At 36.0% G+C, this 18,103-nt stretch overlaps 1 protein-coding gene across 3 annotated transcripts in view; it reads right to left on the bottom strand.

Annotated features, from left to right (window-relative positions):
- Window positions 1–18,103, bottom strand: part of SCYL3 (SCY1 like pseudokinase 3) — a 29,241-nt gene that overhangs the window by 5,492 nt on the left and 5,646 nt on the right. For 2 of the 3 annotated variants that reach the window (XM_058177340.1, XM_058177341.1), the window contains exons 3-10: window positions 16,750–16,935; window positions 15,554–15,667; window positions 14,568–14,624; window positions 6,392–6,494; window positions 4,627–4,738; window positions 3,964–4,041; window positions 692–831; window positions 28–215 (exon numbers count right to left, since the gene is read on the bottom strand). In XM_058177340.1, the coding sequence (XP_058033323.1) occupies window positions 28–215; window positions 692–831; window positions 3,964–4,041; window positions 4,627–4,738; window positions 6,392–6,494; window positions 14,568–14,624; window positions 15,554–15,667; window positions 16,750–16,935 (978 nt within the window). The remainder of the gene's footprint in view (window positions 1–27; window positions 216–691; window positions 832–3,963; window positions 4,042–4,626; window positions 4,739–6,391; window positions 6,495–14,567; window positions 14,625–15,553; window positions 15,668–16,749; window positions 16,936–18,103) is intronic. The other variant, XM_058177342.1, reaches the window with a different exon arrangement.

Raw genomic sequence — 18,103 nt, forward strand, 5'->3', positions numbered from 1 at the left:
CAGAGCAGTATGTACAATGTTTTTCACCTGTGGTAATATGATGTTTTTTAGCTCTTTCTGTGTAAACAGTTCTGCATAGGCATCTAGGTGAGAGAGCAGTACCATCCGAACATGTTCTTCATGCACCTCAAAGAGTTTCAGCAGCACTGGGCTGACATGTGCCTGGAACATAGCCGGAGACAGCAGACCATTGATCTGGCTTTCACTCAATTTATCTGGTGTGAAGAAATTGGAAAGTTAACATGATGCCAGTTAAAACTGGCAATTCAAAGTTTTTGTCACAACTATTACCACAAATATTTCATTTTATACTTAACTATTTAAAATTTAAGACTAAAAGTCTTTAAAGAGAACTGTTACCTTTTCTAACATTTGAGGCATTATGTGAGAAAACAGAAAGCTTCAGTACCTGCTTACTGAAGCCAATGGGAAGGAGGGAAGGAGTTAATATGGCAACTTCCATTAATCTCTAAGAACAAAAATTCCACTAATACATTTAGACCAACCATTACCTCAGTAAAAGAGTAAGAAAATCAGGATAGAAGACGTGGCAGAAGAGGTGAAAACAGCCATAACAACTTTTGTCCCCTAATGTATATGACCTGGTTAATAATTTCATCCTGTGGCACTTCTAGGGCACTCCCAAGTCTGAGACTGAACACATGCTGGAGAGATAGTAGTCTATGTTTACCCTTCTTGGGCCCCAAAAGATGAGGAAGAAAACTCTTCACAGCTACTGGTTCAGCAAACACAAGCTGATTGAGCAAGAGAGGTACCAAGCGCAAAGCAATCAACTTCTCTGACAAGCCAGCCACTCTATCTAGCAGGAATCTGTATTAAGAAAGAAACTGGTCAGTATCTCACAGTTTCTACATTTATATACATTTACCACTTCTCCCCTTGAGCATTTAAAAAAAAAGTCAAACTCTTTGCATATAAGAATAAGCTCCATAATTTCTTCTACTGTTCTTTATCCTCAAATGTAGAAATATAGTTTTGCAGGTATGAAGCTATTAATAACTTGGAAATCAAATCTGTCAAGTTTACACTTTTTTAAAATAACAGCATTTACAGTAGTCATTAAATCATACCAAAAAGGTAATCAAATGTCACATAATTAAATATTTGAGTTCCTTATTATATTCCCTCCACCGTCCTCAATAACAAGACACAATATCCACTTCTCCACATGAAAACACAATTATGGATTTGAAATCTCTAATTCAATACTGGATTTCCTTATTGATAGGCCCCAGTTTGTGTGAGTTGGAAGAAAAGTTTCCAAATCCATCTCTGAGTACAGGTTCCACACAGGGCTGTGTCTTGAGTCCGCTACTGTTCACCTTGATGACCCACAATTGCTGTCCCAAATCTGCTACAAATCATATTGTGAAGTATGTGGATGACACAGCAGTGGTGGGTCTTATCTGGAATGACAATGAAGATGCATATAGAGAAGAGGTGAAGGTTCTGGTGAACTGGTGCAATAAAAGTAACCTGTTTCTAAATGTTAATAAAACAAAGGAAGTCATCGTAGATTTTAGAAAGAGCTAGCATAGTCATACTCCACTCAGTATCGAGGATGCAGTTGTAGAGGTGGTCAACAGTACTAAGTATCTGGGGGTGCAGATAACTAACAATCCAGTGGTGAAATCCAACAGGTTCTGGAGAACTGGTAGTGGAAATTTTGAGTGGTTTGGAGAACCAGCAAATATCACTTCTGGCTGGTCCCAGAGAGTGGGAATGGAGACTTTGCAGTATCCTTCCCCCAGGAGTGGGGAGGGAATAGGGATTTTGCAGTATCCTTCCCCTGGAGTGGGATGGAAATGGAGATTTTGCAGTATCCTTCCTCTGCCGTGCCCACCAAGCCATGCCCACAGAACCGGTAGTAAAAAAAATTGGTCTCTCCACACATCATCCTTAGTGAAGCGTGCAAAGCAGCATCTGCATTTCCTGGGTCGGATGAGGAGAGCACATCTTTCTCCTTCTATCCTAGCCACTTTTTACAGAAGCACAATTGAGAGAGCATTTTCAACAAACTGCATCACTGTTTGATTTGGTGGCTGCAGTGCTTCAGAGAGAAAGTCCATTCAGAGAGTGGTGAGGATAGTCGAGAAGATTATAGGAAGCTTGCTTCCTGTCATTCAGGATACTGCTTATAAGTGCTATTGCTTAGAGCTCAAAGCATTGTCAGAGACCCCCCCACACCCACACCCACTTCACGGTTTGTTTCTGTTGCTCTCTGGGAGGAGGTTTCGAAGTATTTCTAGCAGGACTACCAGATTCTGTAACAGCTTTGTTCCCTATGCTAGCCGTCTGGTAAACTTGCAAGATTTGTTTCTCTCACCATGTACATGTATATATCTGAATTAGACTGTGTTGTTTCTCTGTGGGTATATGCATAATTTTGTATTTATTTATTTATTTTGTCATGTTTATGTAGTCTATAGTAGAGGTGGAGATCCTTTGAGAGCTGTGACGAAATTTCATTTTAATGTATGCCAATTAATGTACATTCAAAGTGACAGAGTTATTCTAAGTTTAAGAGAATGTACTTTTGGCACTGATAGATGATGCCAGTTTCTATTTCATGTACATTCCATAGAACATATTATTTCTGTGTAGTTGAACTGGAAGACAGCTGGAAATGTTTATGCAGCCATTCTTTTTAAGAGGGTCCTATATAAAGCCTTATGTGAGCCTTATTTCATTTAAAAATCAATTTAACAGCTTTAATATTTGAATTAACTGTATTAATATTTGATAATAATAGATCAAAATTCCCATAGTAAAACTACTTTGAAGACTAAATTTATCTTTCTTTCAAATAGCTAAGAAAGCAGAGCAATTTTTTCAATGGGGAGCATTCCATAATATAGAAATATTGGGAAAAACCCTTTTACATATTATTTCCTAATAGGCCTCAGTGAATAATGGTGTCCCCAAAATGGTTTCTGCTACAGATCTACTAAACCACAGGAAAAATGTAAACCAAGCAATATTTTAAAAAGCAACATTCCATGCTGTTTATTAATTTGTTGAAAGATTGAAACCAAAGACTTGGGAATTTGCAGATCTTTAATACTGGGCCAGTATGATCTTGAAAGAGCAATTTGGAGAAGTGATTAAGGTATCAGGCTAGAAACTGAGTGACCCAGAGTTGTAGTCCCACCATTGGCATAAAACCAACTGGGTGACCTTAGATCAGTCACACTCTCTTAGCTCTGAGAAGTAAACAATGGCAAACCACTTCTGAAATTTTGCCAAGCAAACTGATTCAAAGTCACAAGAAAAATAAATCTTGAAGCCAAGAATTGTTTAGCAACCTAATTTAGCATTCCCATATAATGTTCTGGACACTCTTCATAATAAAACAATTTTTATATCATTGTTTTGCTGATAATTTTTATATTTTGAAAAATGTCACTGCTTTCAAATAACTTTAATTAAATTTTAAAACATATTTTCATTCATGTGCAAATGTTTATGAAAATGCCAATAAATAAATGCTAATAATTTTAACTATGTCAAGGAATGTCATAGGTCAGTAGCAGAATACATAATTCTAATATAAAAGGTTTCAAGTTACTCTTTTTCACTGGAAAAGTAAAGTATTGTAGAAAAGAATGACACATATTAAGTCAGACAAAAGTTCTATTTACCAGAATATAATAATGAATTACCATCATAAAATTGAATTAAATAAATAAATAAATAACTTGCTTTAGATGACTTGACTACTTGCACAAATGAACAAAAAAGAATTAGTTTCTTGTAATTTGATGCAGCTACCCAATTTTTAGGAGATTGTCTGAACTATACATGGTAGCATCTTTCCCAGTTTTTATTTTCGGTTTATCAAGTTACTATAATCAAACAAACAAATAAACAACCAAAAACTTCATAAAATGCCATGGAAAGTAATATACAAAAGTCAAAAAAACAGTCAACATTTATTCTTACTTGAAAAATTCTGTTTTTTCCTCTTCAGATTTCAGTGTTAAACTATTCAGAAAGCTTACCACTTCTAAGAAATCATTTCTGAAAAAGTTTAAATGGCCATTATTGAGCAAAGATATACAAACAAAACAAAATAATTCAACATCCAAAATAAAAATGACCGATATGCAAATAGAAAGATGCAGTCATGCTTCACAGTGAAATGATACCAAAACACAAAATTAAAGAGATTTCTCCCAAGAACAATTCACGTTAAATTTTCAGCCTAATCAGCCTCAGGCTCTGACACAAGCTAGTTGTTAAAAAAATAAAAACAAAAAACTAACTACATCACATCAGAAACTATGCTATAAGAACTGGGTGAGTACAATAGAAAAACATGTAGACAACAGTATTGATCATTCTTTTAACCAAAGCTTATTTTTTTCAATTAGTGTTGCTTATCACAGATTACAAAAAATACTGGAATTATTCAAATCATTGCTCATATCTTATATATCACTAAGATTGAAGCAATTACAGTTGCATTATTATTTAGTTCCTAATGCAAAGAACAATAGAAATTAACTAAGAATATATAGCTCCTTTTACCCATGTTTAATTAGAAAACAAAACATGTTCGGTAAAGCTTTGACAAGTTAGTTTATATTTCAGTAACATACTTACTTAAAAAATTCATGAAACAGTAGGTTGGACAGTGGGGAGCGGCATGTTAGATCTGGATTTAGCAAAGTGGAGCGTAATGTATGCTGAAAGCTGGAAAGTACATCCTCTGAAACTAGAACACAGTTTAATCAATTCTCTGTGAAACAAAGACGAAAAAGTTCTGTCAAATCAAGAGAGCGTACTGAAAAATGAAAATGATTTATTCTTTTGTACTTTAAGAAAACATTAACTCTCCAAAACAGCTTTTTTCGTTATAGTGGCGATAGAAGAAAATAAAATGAGATAAATGAAGATACAAGTACTGAAATGGCAACTAAATATAACAGAAAATTATTTCAAAGGAATGGAAGGGAAAAACAGGTTTTTCTACTTGAAAATTCTGAGAAAATAAAACTTTCATAGATGAACAGCAGAGTTTATAAGTTTATTTGCTCCACATGTCAAAAGCACAGAATTATTCTGTTTGGGATCAAGATTCCAAATTTTAAAATTAAAGACAAAAAATAACTACACTAAATCAATTCTTGATCCAATCTATATAGCAGGATATTCAAACCACGGCTGCCTTGATATGTAAGACTGAGTTTTGAAAAAACCCATTCTAAGGATTCTAATACACAATCCCTAAAGCTATTCACTGCTGGCTTTAAAAGACAATATTTTACAACAACATTATGTGAAGTACAGTATCTTGTAAAGAAACCTACTCTGTTTAATTACCTGCTGAAAAAAATATCATGGCACAAATAATGGCCATTTCAGTTCCTTTGGAGAAAAAATTCTATCATTTTATATTTTTAATTACTAAAACCAGAAATTTCTTATTTTGTGTTCTCTAGAGCAGAATGGGATGACTCACAGTGGCCAGCTCAATGCAGATGGTGGGCATGGCTGGGGGGAGTGGACAAGGCCCACACCGGGTCTGCACAGATGACTCGGTGTGGCCAGGTGGGCTCAGACCAGTGGGTGTGACTGGGGGGACGCAGATGACTAGGCGCAGCTGGGTCAGTGCTGAACAGTTCACATTGGCCAACTGGGCGCATACAAGTGGGCACAATCAGGTTGGCACAGAGGAGTCGCTGCGGATGATTCGGAGCAGCCAACTGGGCACAGCTGGGTGGGCATGGCTGGGTGGGTGCACTGGGTAGGTGCAGCCGGGTCTGTGTGGAACAAGTTGCACCAGCTAACTGAATGTGGGGACAACTCGGCGTCCCACCAGCTCTTCACCTCCCCTGATAGCAGCCAAGTGTGGAGCTTGGTGCCATTTCATCCCACTCCAGTGCTGAAACCTCAAAGGGAAAGTCTCCCGGAGCCCGCACAGGAGCCCAGCAGTAGTTGATCCATCATCCTGAAAACAAGTTCCCCATTGCCATCCTCCTCCTCAATCCTAACAAAAGGTAGGTTTCGGCTCATCTGGATCTCAAGAGTTATCATGTTTTATATATTCCCCCAAGGGAGACAAAACCTCATCTTCTCCAGATCTTGCTGAAAATAATTGTGGGAGTGAAGAATTCTCCATCATCCCCAGTGAAGGGGCACAGTTCTCCAAGGCCGGAAAAACTCATTTTCTGCCTCTGCCTTTCGCAAGAGCTGTTGGGCTGAGGCCAAGTAGCTCCCACACACCCCTGCCCCCAAGCTGGATCTTCTGTTTATTTGGAAGTTGCGGGGGGATAAGCACTGTATATAAAGTATTTCCTTCTATCTATTCTGAATTGTGAGTATATTTACATTTAAGGCAATACATTCTATTTCCAAGAATTCTTACCTTCTTCATTTAAAAAAGTAAGCAGTTTTTCAACCATTACACCAAATGAGTAGGCATCTCGGGAATGCCCATGGCCTTCAGGAAGAAGCTGGAACTCTACAGACTGGGGAATAAAAATATTATATGGAAGACACTAACCATTTCCTAAACATTATCTTTAAATATATCATATTTCCTTAAGTATTTAAAAATATATACATCTTTCTACTGAAATACAAAAAGTACCATATCAGAGATAAGTTACCAAAAGAAGGAGACTAAAATTTAAATAAAAAAGATATGCAGAGAGTATAGAAGAAAGAGCATATAATCTAGGAGGAGCTGTTTGACATACAATAAGGCTACGGCCAGTCACAGCACTTGATAAAGGATACATTAACAACCAAAGAACCTTCTTGGTCCTGAAATCAAGGACATAATCAGAGAAGGAACTCTTGCAGTGGGCGAGTTGCATTAAGTAGAACAAGATAAAAAGAAAGAAAAGGCTCTACAAGAAAGATTTAGAGAAAACTGAGCTACTTTTTTAAAGTACAAGTTTTCAGAACCACGGGAGTTACTTCCAGGATGATAAAGAGCCTGCAGACATTATTTCACAAATAATGGAGAGAGATGATACAAAATACTCATAACAAGTAATTTCTATCATGTTCAATTAGGGGAATAAAATGAAATTACAGATGAGAGTCTGATAATAAAATAAAATTCCAGGAATTTTGATAAATAATGATAATTTGATCCAGGAACTGATCAAATTTGTAAGCATCTAGGAAATAATGCATTACTTTCTAGGACTAACGTATTTTTGTCAAAGGTAATATTCTTAAATTCAAAATTTCTACTACCATAGGCGAATTAGTTGATACTTGATGCTTGTTCAATTAGCTGTTTATTCACCTGGCTATAGCAGTAGAAATTTTGAAATCAAGGCTATTGAATACTTGATGTGTTCATTTAATCATTAACTTAAAATGACATCTTAAATAGTGTGTCCCACAGGATTTTTTTAATATATATTCTACCTAAAATATTTAGAAATTATCTAAATGTGTGATAAAGGGATTTCTTATCAAACTGAGAGATGACATAACAAATAGAAAGCAAAATCAAGTAAAAAGAATCAGCTAAAAGTAACCATGAAATTTTACAGAAACGATATTGTTTAACTGCAAATTGTTTGTTTGTTTTTTTATTTGAATTTATATCCCGCCCTTCTCCGAAGACTCAGGGCGGCTTACACTGTGTTAAGCAATAGTCTTCATCCATTTGTATCTTATATACAAAGTCAACTTTTATTGCCCCCAACAATCTGGGTCCTCATTTTACCTACCTTATAAAGGATGGAAGGCTGAGTCAACCTTGGGCCTGGTGGGACTTGAACTTGCAGTAACTGCAAGCAGCTGTGTTAATAATAGACTGCATTAGTCTGTTGAGCCACCAGAGGCCCATTTTAAAATGCTTCTAGCCCAACATATTGCATTCAATTTGTTAAGAGTTGTTTTTTTTCATTGTTATGATATAAAATACAAAAATGCAAAAGAAAACAGTAGGAAAGATAGGGGAGGGAGAAGGGAAGGGAAAAGTATAGGAAAAAAGAAAAAGAAAGAAAAAGCGTTGCCTTCTGACTCTCTTTGATGCTGTAGAATAAGATAATAACATCGATCCTCCACTTTTTACTTTTACGTAAATAGTATAAACTAGACATTTCTATAGCAACAAACCTATCCACTATGTAAAACCCAAAATCAAAGTTGTTGTTTTTTTCACCTCAAGCACAAAGTCCAGAAGCAGTTTCCAAGTAGAAACAAAAGTTATTGTGGTTTTTTTCTTTAATCAAAGCAGTCAAGTTTAGCCAGCTCTGCTAACTCCATCAACTTTTGTGGCCATTTGTCCTTCCATTTTTATGCATGGAATCTTGCTGCCATCAACATATATAATATCAAAGTTCCCAAAAAATTTCCAAGTCTTTTTCCCTTAAACCCAAAAGAAAAGTTTCTGGTTTTATCTTTGTATTCACTTTTTAAATCTTCTGTATTAGGATGTGAATCCTACTCCAATATTTCTTTGGTGTGTTACATGCCCACTATACGTAATAAAAGGTCCCGTCTACTTTTGCATTTCCAACATTCATTTGAAATACCTTACATCATCTTATAGAAGTTTTCTTTTAAATTATAATTTAGTGTAAATTTTAAACCTTTCATTCACATATTCTCCCATTGTTCAAGCATTACATTATATCCAAAGTTCCTTGCCCACTGAATCTTGCAGTGCTTTACATATTCATTTTCCAAATTCAAATTCAATGACAATTTATAGACCTTAGCAATAATATGTTCATCACTATCATGCAGTAGGATTTCTAATTCATTTTTCACAAAATCAAACCCATAACACTTTTTGTCAGATTTAAATAGTTCTTTCAATTGTAAATATGTAAGCCAATGGCAGACACGTCCTTCTGATTCTAACTCCTCCTTAAACTTAAGGATAGGATCACCAAAATTAAAAGTTATTATTTGCCCATAAGTCCACCAGTGTGGCTTCACCACCACATTTTTTTTCAAAAAAAAAAAAAGCTTCCTCGGATGACAGAGAGGCATCTTCACAGAAAACTTGTTTTATATTTATTCCAAATGCTTAGGATGGCCCATCTAACAAAATGGTTATTAAAATCAACATTTACTTTAAACTTGTCATACCATGGATAACCGTGCCATCCAAATCTTAATTCATGACCCTCTAAATCAGGGGTCTCCAACCTTGGTCCCTTTAAGACTTGTGGACTTCAACTCCCAGAGTTCCTCAGCCAACTTTGCTGGCTGAGGGATTCTGGGAGTTGAAGTCCACAAGTTTTAAAGGGACCAAGGTTGGAGACCCTGCTCTAAATCAAGTAGCCTCTTATTTTAGAGGTTCACCCACTCTTTTAATCAGACCAAACAAATAGCATCGAAATACAATTTCAAATCTGATAAACGTGAACCTCCTCTTTCCTTAGCATCTTGCATAAGTTTATATTTAATTCTTGTTTTTTCCCTTGCCATATAAACTTGGAAATATCCATCTGCCATTGTTTAAGTGGAGTATCAGTTACAAGTATTGGTAATGTCTGAAACAAGAAACCATCTTTGGTAAAACATTCATTTTAATTACAGATATTCTACCCAATAATGATAAACATAGTCAATATATCACAGTCCTGAGATGTCATATTCCTGCTAAGCACTGTTGTTTTCTGTTTGCTTATTTTAAAACACGCTAAAATCCCAAATTCATTTAATTTCTTCATCAAATATTATATATTATTTTTTGGGTTTTGCAAAAATATAACCAAGTCTTCAGCAAATGCCCTCAATTTATAAACTTCCTAGTTGATATTCATACCTGTTATTTTCTCATCTTGCCTAATCTCTCTACTCAAGATGTCCAACACTAATATAAACAACAAGACAGATAAGGGGCATTCTTGTCTCATACCCTTTTGAATTTCACATGAATTGGTTAGATCTCCATTAATAATAATCTTTGCTTTGCTTGTATAAACTGCTTTAACCCGTTGAATAAAATTATCCACAAAGTCCATATCTTCCAAAACTCTGGACATAAAAGCCCAATTTAAATTGTCAAAGGCCTTCTCTGCATCCAAGAATATTAAAGCTGTTTCTCATTATGATATTGTAAATATTCAATAATATTCAAAACAGTCCTCGCATTATCCCTTAACTGTCTTTTTTGGCAGAAAGCCAGATTGATCTTCATGAATATATATGCCTGTAAAACCTTCTTTAATCTTTCTGCCAAAATTGCAACAAAAAGTTTATAATAATTGTTTAGTAATGCAATTGCTCTATAATTCTTTATGCTTGTAACATCTTGGCCTTCCTTCAATAATAGGAATAGGAATAGGACTTAGACTTATATACCATGCTTTACAGCCCACTCTAAGCAGTTTACAGAGTCAGCAAATAATGCAATACAGGTAATCCTCAAGGTACTCAGATCATTTAGTGACCATTCAAAGGTACAACAGTCTTCCCAAAAGCCATGTATGACCATGATTCAAATATAAGAATTTTATAAAAGTTATCCAGTCATTTGCACTTTATAACTTTGCAGAGATGCTAAAGCAGGCCTACCTATCTCTTTTCCCCTCCATTCTTATCCCCAAAGGCACTGGGCCTGCTTTGCCTGCCTGTTCCACCCTCACAGTCCTTGCTTACTTTCTGGAGATTTGCACAACTTGGTATTGTGGGCCATTCTTACTGGGCCACATGGAGCAGCTGTTTTCAAACTGACTTCAGCAAAGCAGCATTTCCCCCGCCTTCTGTCTTTCTGCATGGTCTCTTTAATTCAAAATAGGATAATGAACCACAGTTTGTACTTTGAAATTTCCATATTTTCTGGTTTAAAACAGTTTTTAAAGGAAGGGAGAGAAACAGGAGCTGATACAGTGAGATGGAGAACAGACAATGAAGGGTTAAGTGTTAAAAGGGCAATGCACAGGAACTTTGATAAACAGCTTTGCCTTCCAAGACAGATTTCAAACAAGAAAAAGCAGCTCCCTCTGCATTGCCCTTTTAATACTTAACCCTTCATTGTCTGTTCTCCATCTCACTGTATCAGCTCATTTCTCCCCCTTTTAAAACTTTTTTCTGCAGATCTCCAGAATGTAAGCAAGGATTGAGAGTGGTCGAGATGGCTGCAGGGACCCCAAGGAAAGGAAGTAGAGCACAGGGGTATCTCTGGGTGGGGGATGCCCTGAGAGGCCTAAGGCAGGCATCCCTGAGGTACCCCATGTGCATTTAATGACCCCTGTATTCACCCTTATATTCATTTAATGCGTCAGGGTTACAAGGGATGCCCTAATTAAATCATGAGCCTTGAGCCAAGCTTCAAAAGAAATCCAGTTATTTATTAGGAGCTTCATGTCAGCACATTCCAGGTAAAGCCAACTCTTGACCCCACGCAATTTACACCCCAATCATGACCCTGTTTTCCCCCTCCCCCCACGGTGTGTTATCAATCACATTTGCCAATGGAGCAATTAGCGGGTTGTGGAGATCACTCCCCTCCAGCTGCTCTGGGTAACCCTGGGAGACAGCCCTGAGAGAAATATGTCTGGAATGTGCTCCTGTCTTTGGCTGTCATACTGCTTCATAGGTTTCCCATCGCCCTTGCCTATGGCAACTCGAGAGCAGGCCAGGGATGCTTTGCAAATTGACATAATGTATGCATTGGGGTGATCCAGGATGAGGACTCTTTCACTTTACGAGTTTCAATTAATTTCCTCCCACCTTACGGCCAAAATGGGCAGGATCCATTACTGTCGTAAATCAAGGATTACCTGTATTAGCTTCTTTCCACATTTGTGGTATCTTTCCGCCTTGTAATATGTCATTCATTATATCCTTTAGTGCAGGGCTGTAAAACTCATGGCCCATGGGTTTGGCTCACTTGCTGGTGATGCTTATGCCCGGTTAAGCGAAGGAGGGGGGAAAGCTGTGATACGTCACGTGACACCGCTGTGATGATGAGTGTTTGACATCCCTGCTTTAGTGTCTGAAAACGTTCATTTTTAACGCATTTATAATATTGGCTTGTAAGACCATCTGGACCTGGAGCTTTGCTTGATTTCATTTTGTTAATGGCTTCTGATATTTCAAAGGTAGTTATTAAATCATTCATAAATTCTCTGAGTTTGTGAGAATTTAGGTAACTGTTGTCTTAAAAAATATTCATCTATTTTAGACACATCTAGCGCCTGCTTTTTGCAACAGTTATAATAAAAATTATGGATTTTTTGATAAGATCATTATCTGTTATTACATTATTACCTTCACACATTTTCCCAATCATTCTCTTTTCTCTTTCCTTCTTAGCTTATATGCCAACTATCCTCCTAGTTTATTGCAAATTCAAAATGTCTTTGCTTCACAGAAGTCAATTTTATTTCTATTTCTTAAGCTATTAACATAGACAGTTGTTGACATAGCAATTTAATTTGATGTAGAGTCTAATTTAATTTAGAGTCCGGAAGTGTCTTTTGCAATTCGATTTCCTTCCGTTTAGTTTCATCCACTATCTTTTGTATCTTTTCCTGGGATTTTTTTTTTTCAAGGCCAGCAGCCCCTAACCTTTTGGGCATCAAGGACTGGTTCCGTAATTTACACCCCAATCATGACCCAGTTTTCCCCCTGAAGAGGAAATTTTCTGCTGACTGGAGGGGATATGGTTTTGAGTGCTGCCTGCATCCCGCAGATAGGGCTTTGCTTGTTGGCGCGCCAGGAACTGGTGCCTGTCCATGGACAGGGGTTGGGGGCCCCTGCTCTAGGCAATTGTATTGTATAAAATAACCCCTCATAACTGCTTTGCTAGCATTAAATTTGCCCCTTTGCACAGATTATTATCAAAGTATTCATTCATTTTCTTTTTATAGTCCTTTACAATATAACTATCTCCTTTTGTAAAACAGATTAATTTAATCTCCATCTATAACTCAAACTCTTTTTTGTAAGTACCAGAAGAACTGGATTTTGATCAGGAAAAAAATGTTTGTAAAATATCAGCTTTTAGAATTTGCAAGATCTCCTCCCACTATAACTACATGACTTTGTTGCTTGTATCCTTACAATTTATATTGATATTGTTTCATGATTGCTTATTTCTACCCTATGACTATCATTTAAGTGTTGTACCTTATGATTCTTGACAAATGTATCTTGTCATTTTATGTACACTGAGAGCATATGCACGAAAGACAAATTCCTTGTGTGTTCAATCACACTTGGCCAATAAAGAATTCTATTTCCTTGAAAAAGATTTATGTTCTGAAAAGAAAGTATATTCTCTAGCAAAGCTATTTCTTTGCCTCCATGTATCTATTAGTGCTAAATTATCCATCATCTCAAAAACAAAGTCTTTGGTAGTTTAACCTGAGAGGATTTAATCCCTTTACTAGATGTTTTATCCAAAACTGGGGAAGTCACTCCATTCCAATCCCCCCAAATAAGCTGATTTTCATATGAAAAAGGTAGTAATTGATCCATAAGATATTCAGAAAAATTACTTTATCATCATTTGAAACATAAAGTCCAATTACTATTGATTTTATCCCATTAAATTCAATTTCCACTCCTACAATCTACCATATTCATCTGATAAAAGTAATTTAAGTTTAAATTGGGGTTTTATATATGGAACAATTCCATTATTCTTTTTTACACCAGCAGATATAAATTCCTACCCTAATCTTTTATTTATTAAATACATCTTGTTTCTTAGTATGTGTTTCTGGAAAAAAAGTTTCCTTAAGTCAGGGATTCCCAAACTTTTTAAACAGGGGGCCAATTCATGGTCCCTCAGATGGTTGGGAGGCCAGACTATCATTTGATCTGCCCAATGGCTGGCTGGCTGGGCATGGCTAGGTGGTCATGTGACTGGGTGGGCATGGCCAACTCAACATCACTCACATCAAGGGGCGCCTCACCTGGCCTCGCCACGCCACGCCCAGCCATGCTTCTCCCAGCCATGCCTTACCTTGCAGGGCACTTGCCTCGCCCAGCCCCTTACCTCAAAGAGATACAATTTCCCTCTCTATTAATTTACTACTATTGAACATCAGCATATTGCCTCAAATAATCTGAGTCCTCCTTTTACCAACCTTAGAAGAATGGAAGGCTGGGTCAACCTTGAACCAGTCAGGATCATATTTTAAAAATATATCAAGTAACTTAGTATAAAAATATAAAAATTCAGTCTGGATGAATTTTTGCCTCAGTTCTTAAATGAAAGTCTTCCAAACTTCAAAAGATGTCACATATTAAATTTGCTTTTAAAAATCATACTGAACTTCTGGATTTGATAAATTTGAAATTCAAAGTAAATATATTTAGAGAGGGAACTTCAGAACCAGCATTTTTAAGAATGTAACTCTTATGTCAGTTTTAACAATTTTCCTTACAGATGGGTCCAACACCGAATGATACCATACCATCTTGATATCTTTAAAAGACCTAAAATATCTTTTAGAATATGCATGCAACAGATAATGAAGAATTACCTTTTGGTTACTACACATGTACAATTAAACACACGTTAACAGAAACTATTTTCTGAAATTATCTTTTATATTATATAACTCTCAGCAGAGTTCTCCTGTATAAACAATGATAACACCTACCTGTTCTTCAGGTGGAATCCCTGTCTTCTCTCGTATTGATTGGATACTATGCAGAAACTATAATGGGTGAAACAATAGAAAGCTATATTACTAAAGAGGAACTTTTGTCAAAACGAGAAGCTACAAAACCCTGTAATTATTATCTTTGTCCTTTCCTTACCACGCATCTATATATTTATTCAAATATCAACAGATTTCTCTACCCCTCTACTCTTGATGCATTATCTGACATTCCAAAATCCCAATGAATCAGTTCAAGATATGTTGCATATAGCCCAACACTTCTGTAATAAGATTGTGAAATATTTAAAAAAATGGCTTTATCACAGAGCAAAATCACTGTCTCTAAAAGACAGTGTGTAATTTCTCTGATAGGAACAGGAAGTGCATTTGATGTATATGTATATGTATATATATTGACAATATGAAATATTGATAACTACTGAAAGTTAATAGTAGCTTCAGTCCCATCTCGGTTGACTGTACACTTTGCAAATACAGAAGTCAGGTATCATTCTTACAACCTTAATAATAATTTCAATTTTCTCATTTGGTCAAAGCTGGGAAATCAAATCCTCACATGCCACAGCAATTAAAACACAGTAGTGAATCCTAATTTAAAATTATTTTATATCAAGGGCTCACAGAAGATCATATTCTTTCATCTTTAGCAAAGTAGTGTCTTCATTAGACTAAATATACAGTATGTATGTCATTGCAAGATTGCAACAATATCCCTAAATAATTGTTCACTGAACCTTATCAATTAGCTTTATGTCTTCTTGTTCACTGCTATAAGTTTGGAGACTCTGCTTACAGCTTTGATAAAAGAAATAAGGCAACATGACTGGTTTATAATCTCATACATGCTGGAAACTAAAAATATCCAAATTATTCAAGAGAGTGGAATGCAATGGTGAAGACCATTCAAGGAACAAGAAGTGGTCCCCTTGTGTGTGACAACAGAATAGGGTACTTAATTCTACCTCTGCTGTTGCTTCATTCTGCTTGCAGACAGTTTCCATGCCTCCTAATTTCCAGTGTCCATCCTCACTCACAAATACAGAGGATAAGCAGATATTGTTGTGGGTTAGGTTTCCCTAATAGGTGTTTTTAAAAAGATAAAAAATACATAGTAAGACTGGGAATAGTTAAATATAAAATTCTTGTTAGTACTAATTAGATATCCTGAGACAACAAAGGACAGCAGTCAAAACCACAGAGGAACTTTATATCCCACCGGAGAACTAGAAAAAAGGGTGTGTTATGTCAGGCCAAGTTTATAATAATCAGTTTATTACTGACACACATCTGGACAAAAAAAACAAAGGGGAACCTCCTTGGTATCTGCAATTTAACTAAATTAGAAAAGGAATGCAACCACCTCTATCAGCAAGCCTTTAAGTCCATTTCATCATCTCTATTTAAAATGCCCACTTTGATATTCCCTCCTTATATAAACACTACCCTAAATTCTTGTTCACCTCTAGTTTAGGTGAACATTACCTGCCCTGCAACCTGTAACCATTGTCAAAGCAATAGTGAAAATGTTTGATTGTAATAATGCTGACTTCCAGCAACTCAACTAACAATGGCTTTTTAAATGAAATGGAATGCTTGAAATGAGATGGCTCCCTCTCCTGCAATATTATAACTGCTTATTCTTTCAAAGATCAAATATAATGAAAATATGATAGTGGCAATTAAGTTTCTATTGTTTGGATAAGATTGATTTTTCTTATTCTGGAAATTATGACAGTTTAGAGAGTAGAACGGTATTTGAGTATCATTTTTGAACTCTCGTATTGGTTAACTTGGGAGATAAATGATTGGCTCATGAGTTTTCTGTCTCTGCTCAGCATTCTGAGGCTAACAAAAGCAATGATCAAAGGATGGATCCAGAACAGAGACTGGAAACAAAATGATAACTGTGCTTCGGGCACATGCCCTAAATCAAGCCTATGAAAAATGCACATATAGAAAGATAACATAATGTGATTTATTTTTCATTAGGTGACACAAAATATGTTAAAAAACAAGAAGACTAAAGCAGTAAAAAGAAACATGTGACATTTAATAGATACGGTAAATACAGTGTAATTAAAGTAACAAACTAATAAAGCCTATCTCCATATGTTTGTTTCTTTATTTTGATTGGAAAATGCTTAACTGCCACACTCACCCTATCATGAAGAAATACAAGAGCCTGTAAAACGTCAAAAATTCCAGCACATATCTCTGAAGAAGAGAGAGTCTCCAGGACCTTTTCCAGTGGTTGCACATGCTCTGTAACCAGGTGAATTCCATCTACTTCCACAGTACATGAAAGGAAGCGCAGAAGGCAAGGATGGCGTAAAGTTTTCAGGTGCTTTCAAAATGCAAACAAAACAACCACTCAGTATGACATATATATTATCATATATACACACTTCATATCCAATAGTGAAAAGGGAAAGAAGACAAATATTATACACTTCCTTGTCTATAGCATGATTTCCATATAGTTACTAAGCAAACTGAGTATTTCATTAGAAATATTTGGACAAAATTAATTCTAGTTTGCTCTCTAGTAGTCAGAATTTTCACTTATATATTTGTTTCAAATTCTAACCTCATACATCCAGTAGCAAATACTCTATACAATATGGAAAGTGTCTGCAAGCGTCATTCACTATGATCCAAATAGTATAAATGTAGACACAAAATCAAAACCTTTAGGATTCCCCAAAGAACAGTTTTGAAATTTACTTTTTGCAATTTGTAATAGCCTCTGTTTGATATGTATAATAATTGTAGCTCACTTTTCTTAAAAGTAATTCCATATGGTTATTCCATATACTTAAAAAATCTAAGAATACTTAAAACTTTCCCAACTATATTAAAGAACATATTACAAGAACTAACACCCTGTAATCAGATCATGCATTTCTTTTTTAAAAAGAGATTAAAGTAAAGTAGAACAGGCACTAATAAAACTGCAACTGACAGAGCTTCTTTGAGCTCACCTGACCAGAAGGTATTTAAAATAATTTTGAAGACCACAGACAATGCAAATTGGAGAACAATGTCACCTTCCGTTACTATAGATATGTAACATTGATGATATCACCTAGTAATGAAGTAACAAGTTACCTAATAAAACATATTTAAGCGAACAACCAAGCTCAGAGAGCATCAAGAACTGCACATATGCAAAGTGTTTTGAGACTGAAATGTCCAAGTACTGAAACATCCCATTCAAATCCATTTTATCCCATGGACATCTTTTTGCTGGAAACTGAAAATAAATGCCATAAACTAGCAAAAAATGTCCACAATTGCAGTAACGTGACTGTAGGATGCTACAAGTACACATATATGTGAGCCATTGGCCAAATGCCCAAAATGCAATCCCATGACCATGGGGGAGGGGTGTTAAAATTTTGACATCGGGTGATGGGTACCTGACTGGGGGGGGGGGGTGTTTGTCTGTTGCAACTTTGAACGGCTGCTAAATAACTAGTCATTAAGTAAGTACTACCTTCATGTAAGTAAGT

This window comes from Ahaetulla prasina, chromosome 3, assembly GCF_028640845.1.
Source record: "Ahaetulla prasina isolate Xishuangbanna chromosome 3, ASM2864084v1, whole genome shotgun sequence".
Classification (NCBI taxonomy): Eukaryota; Metazoa; Chordata; class Lepidosauria; order Squamata; family Colubridae; genus Ahaetulla; species Ahaetulla prasina.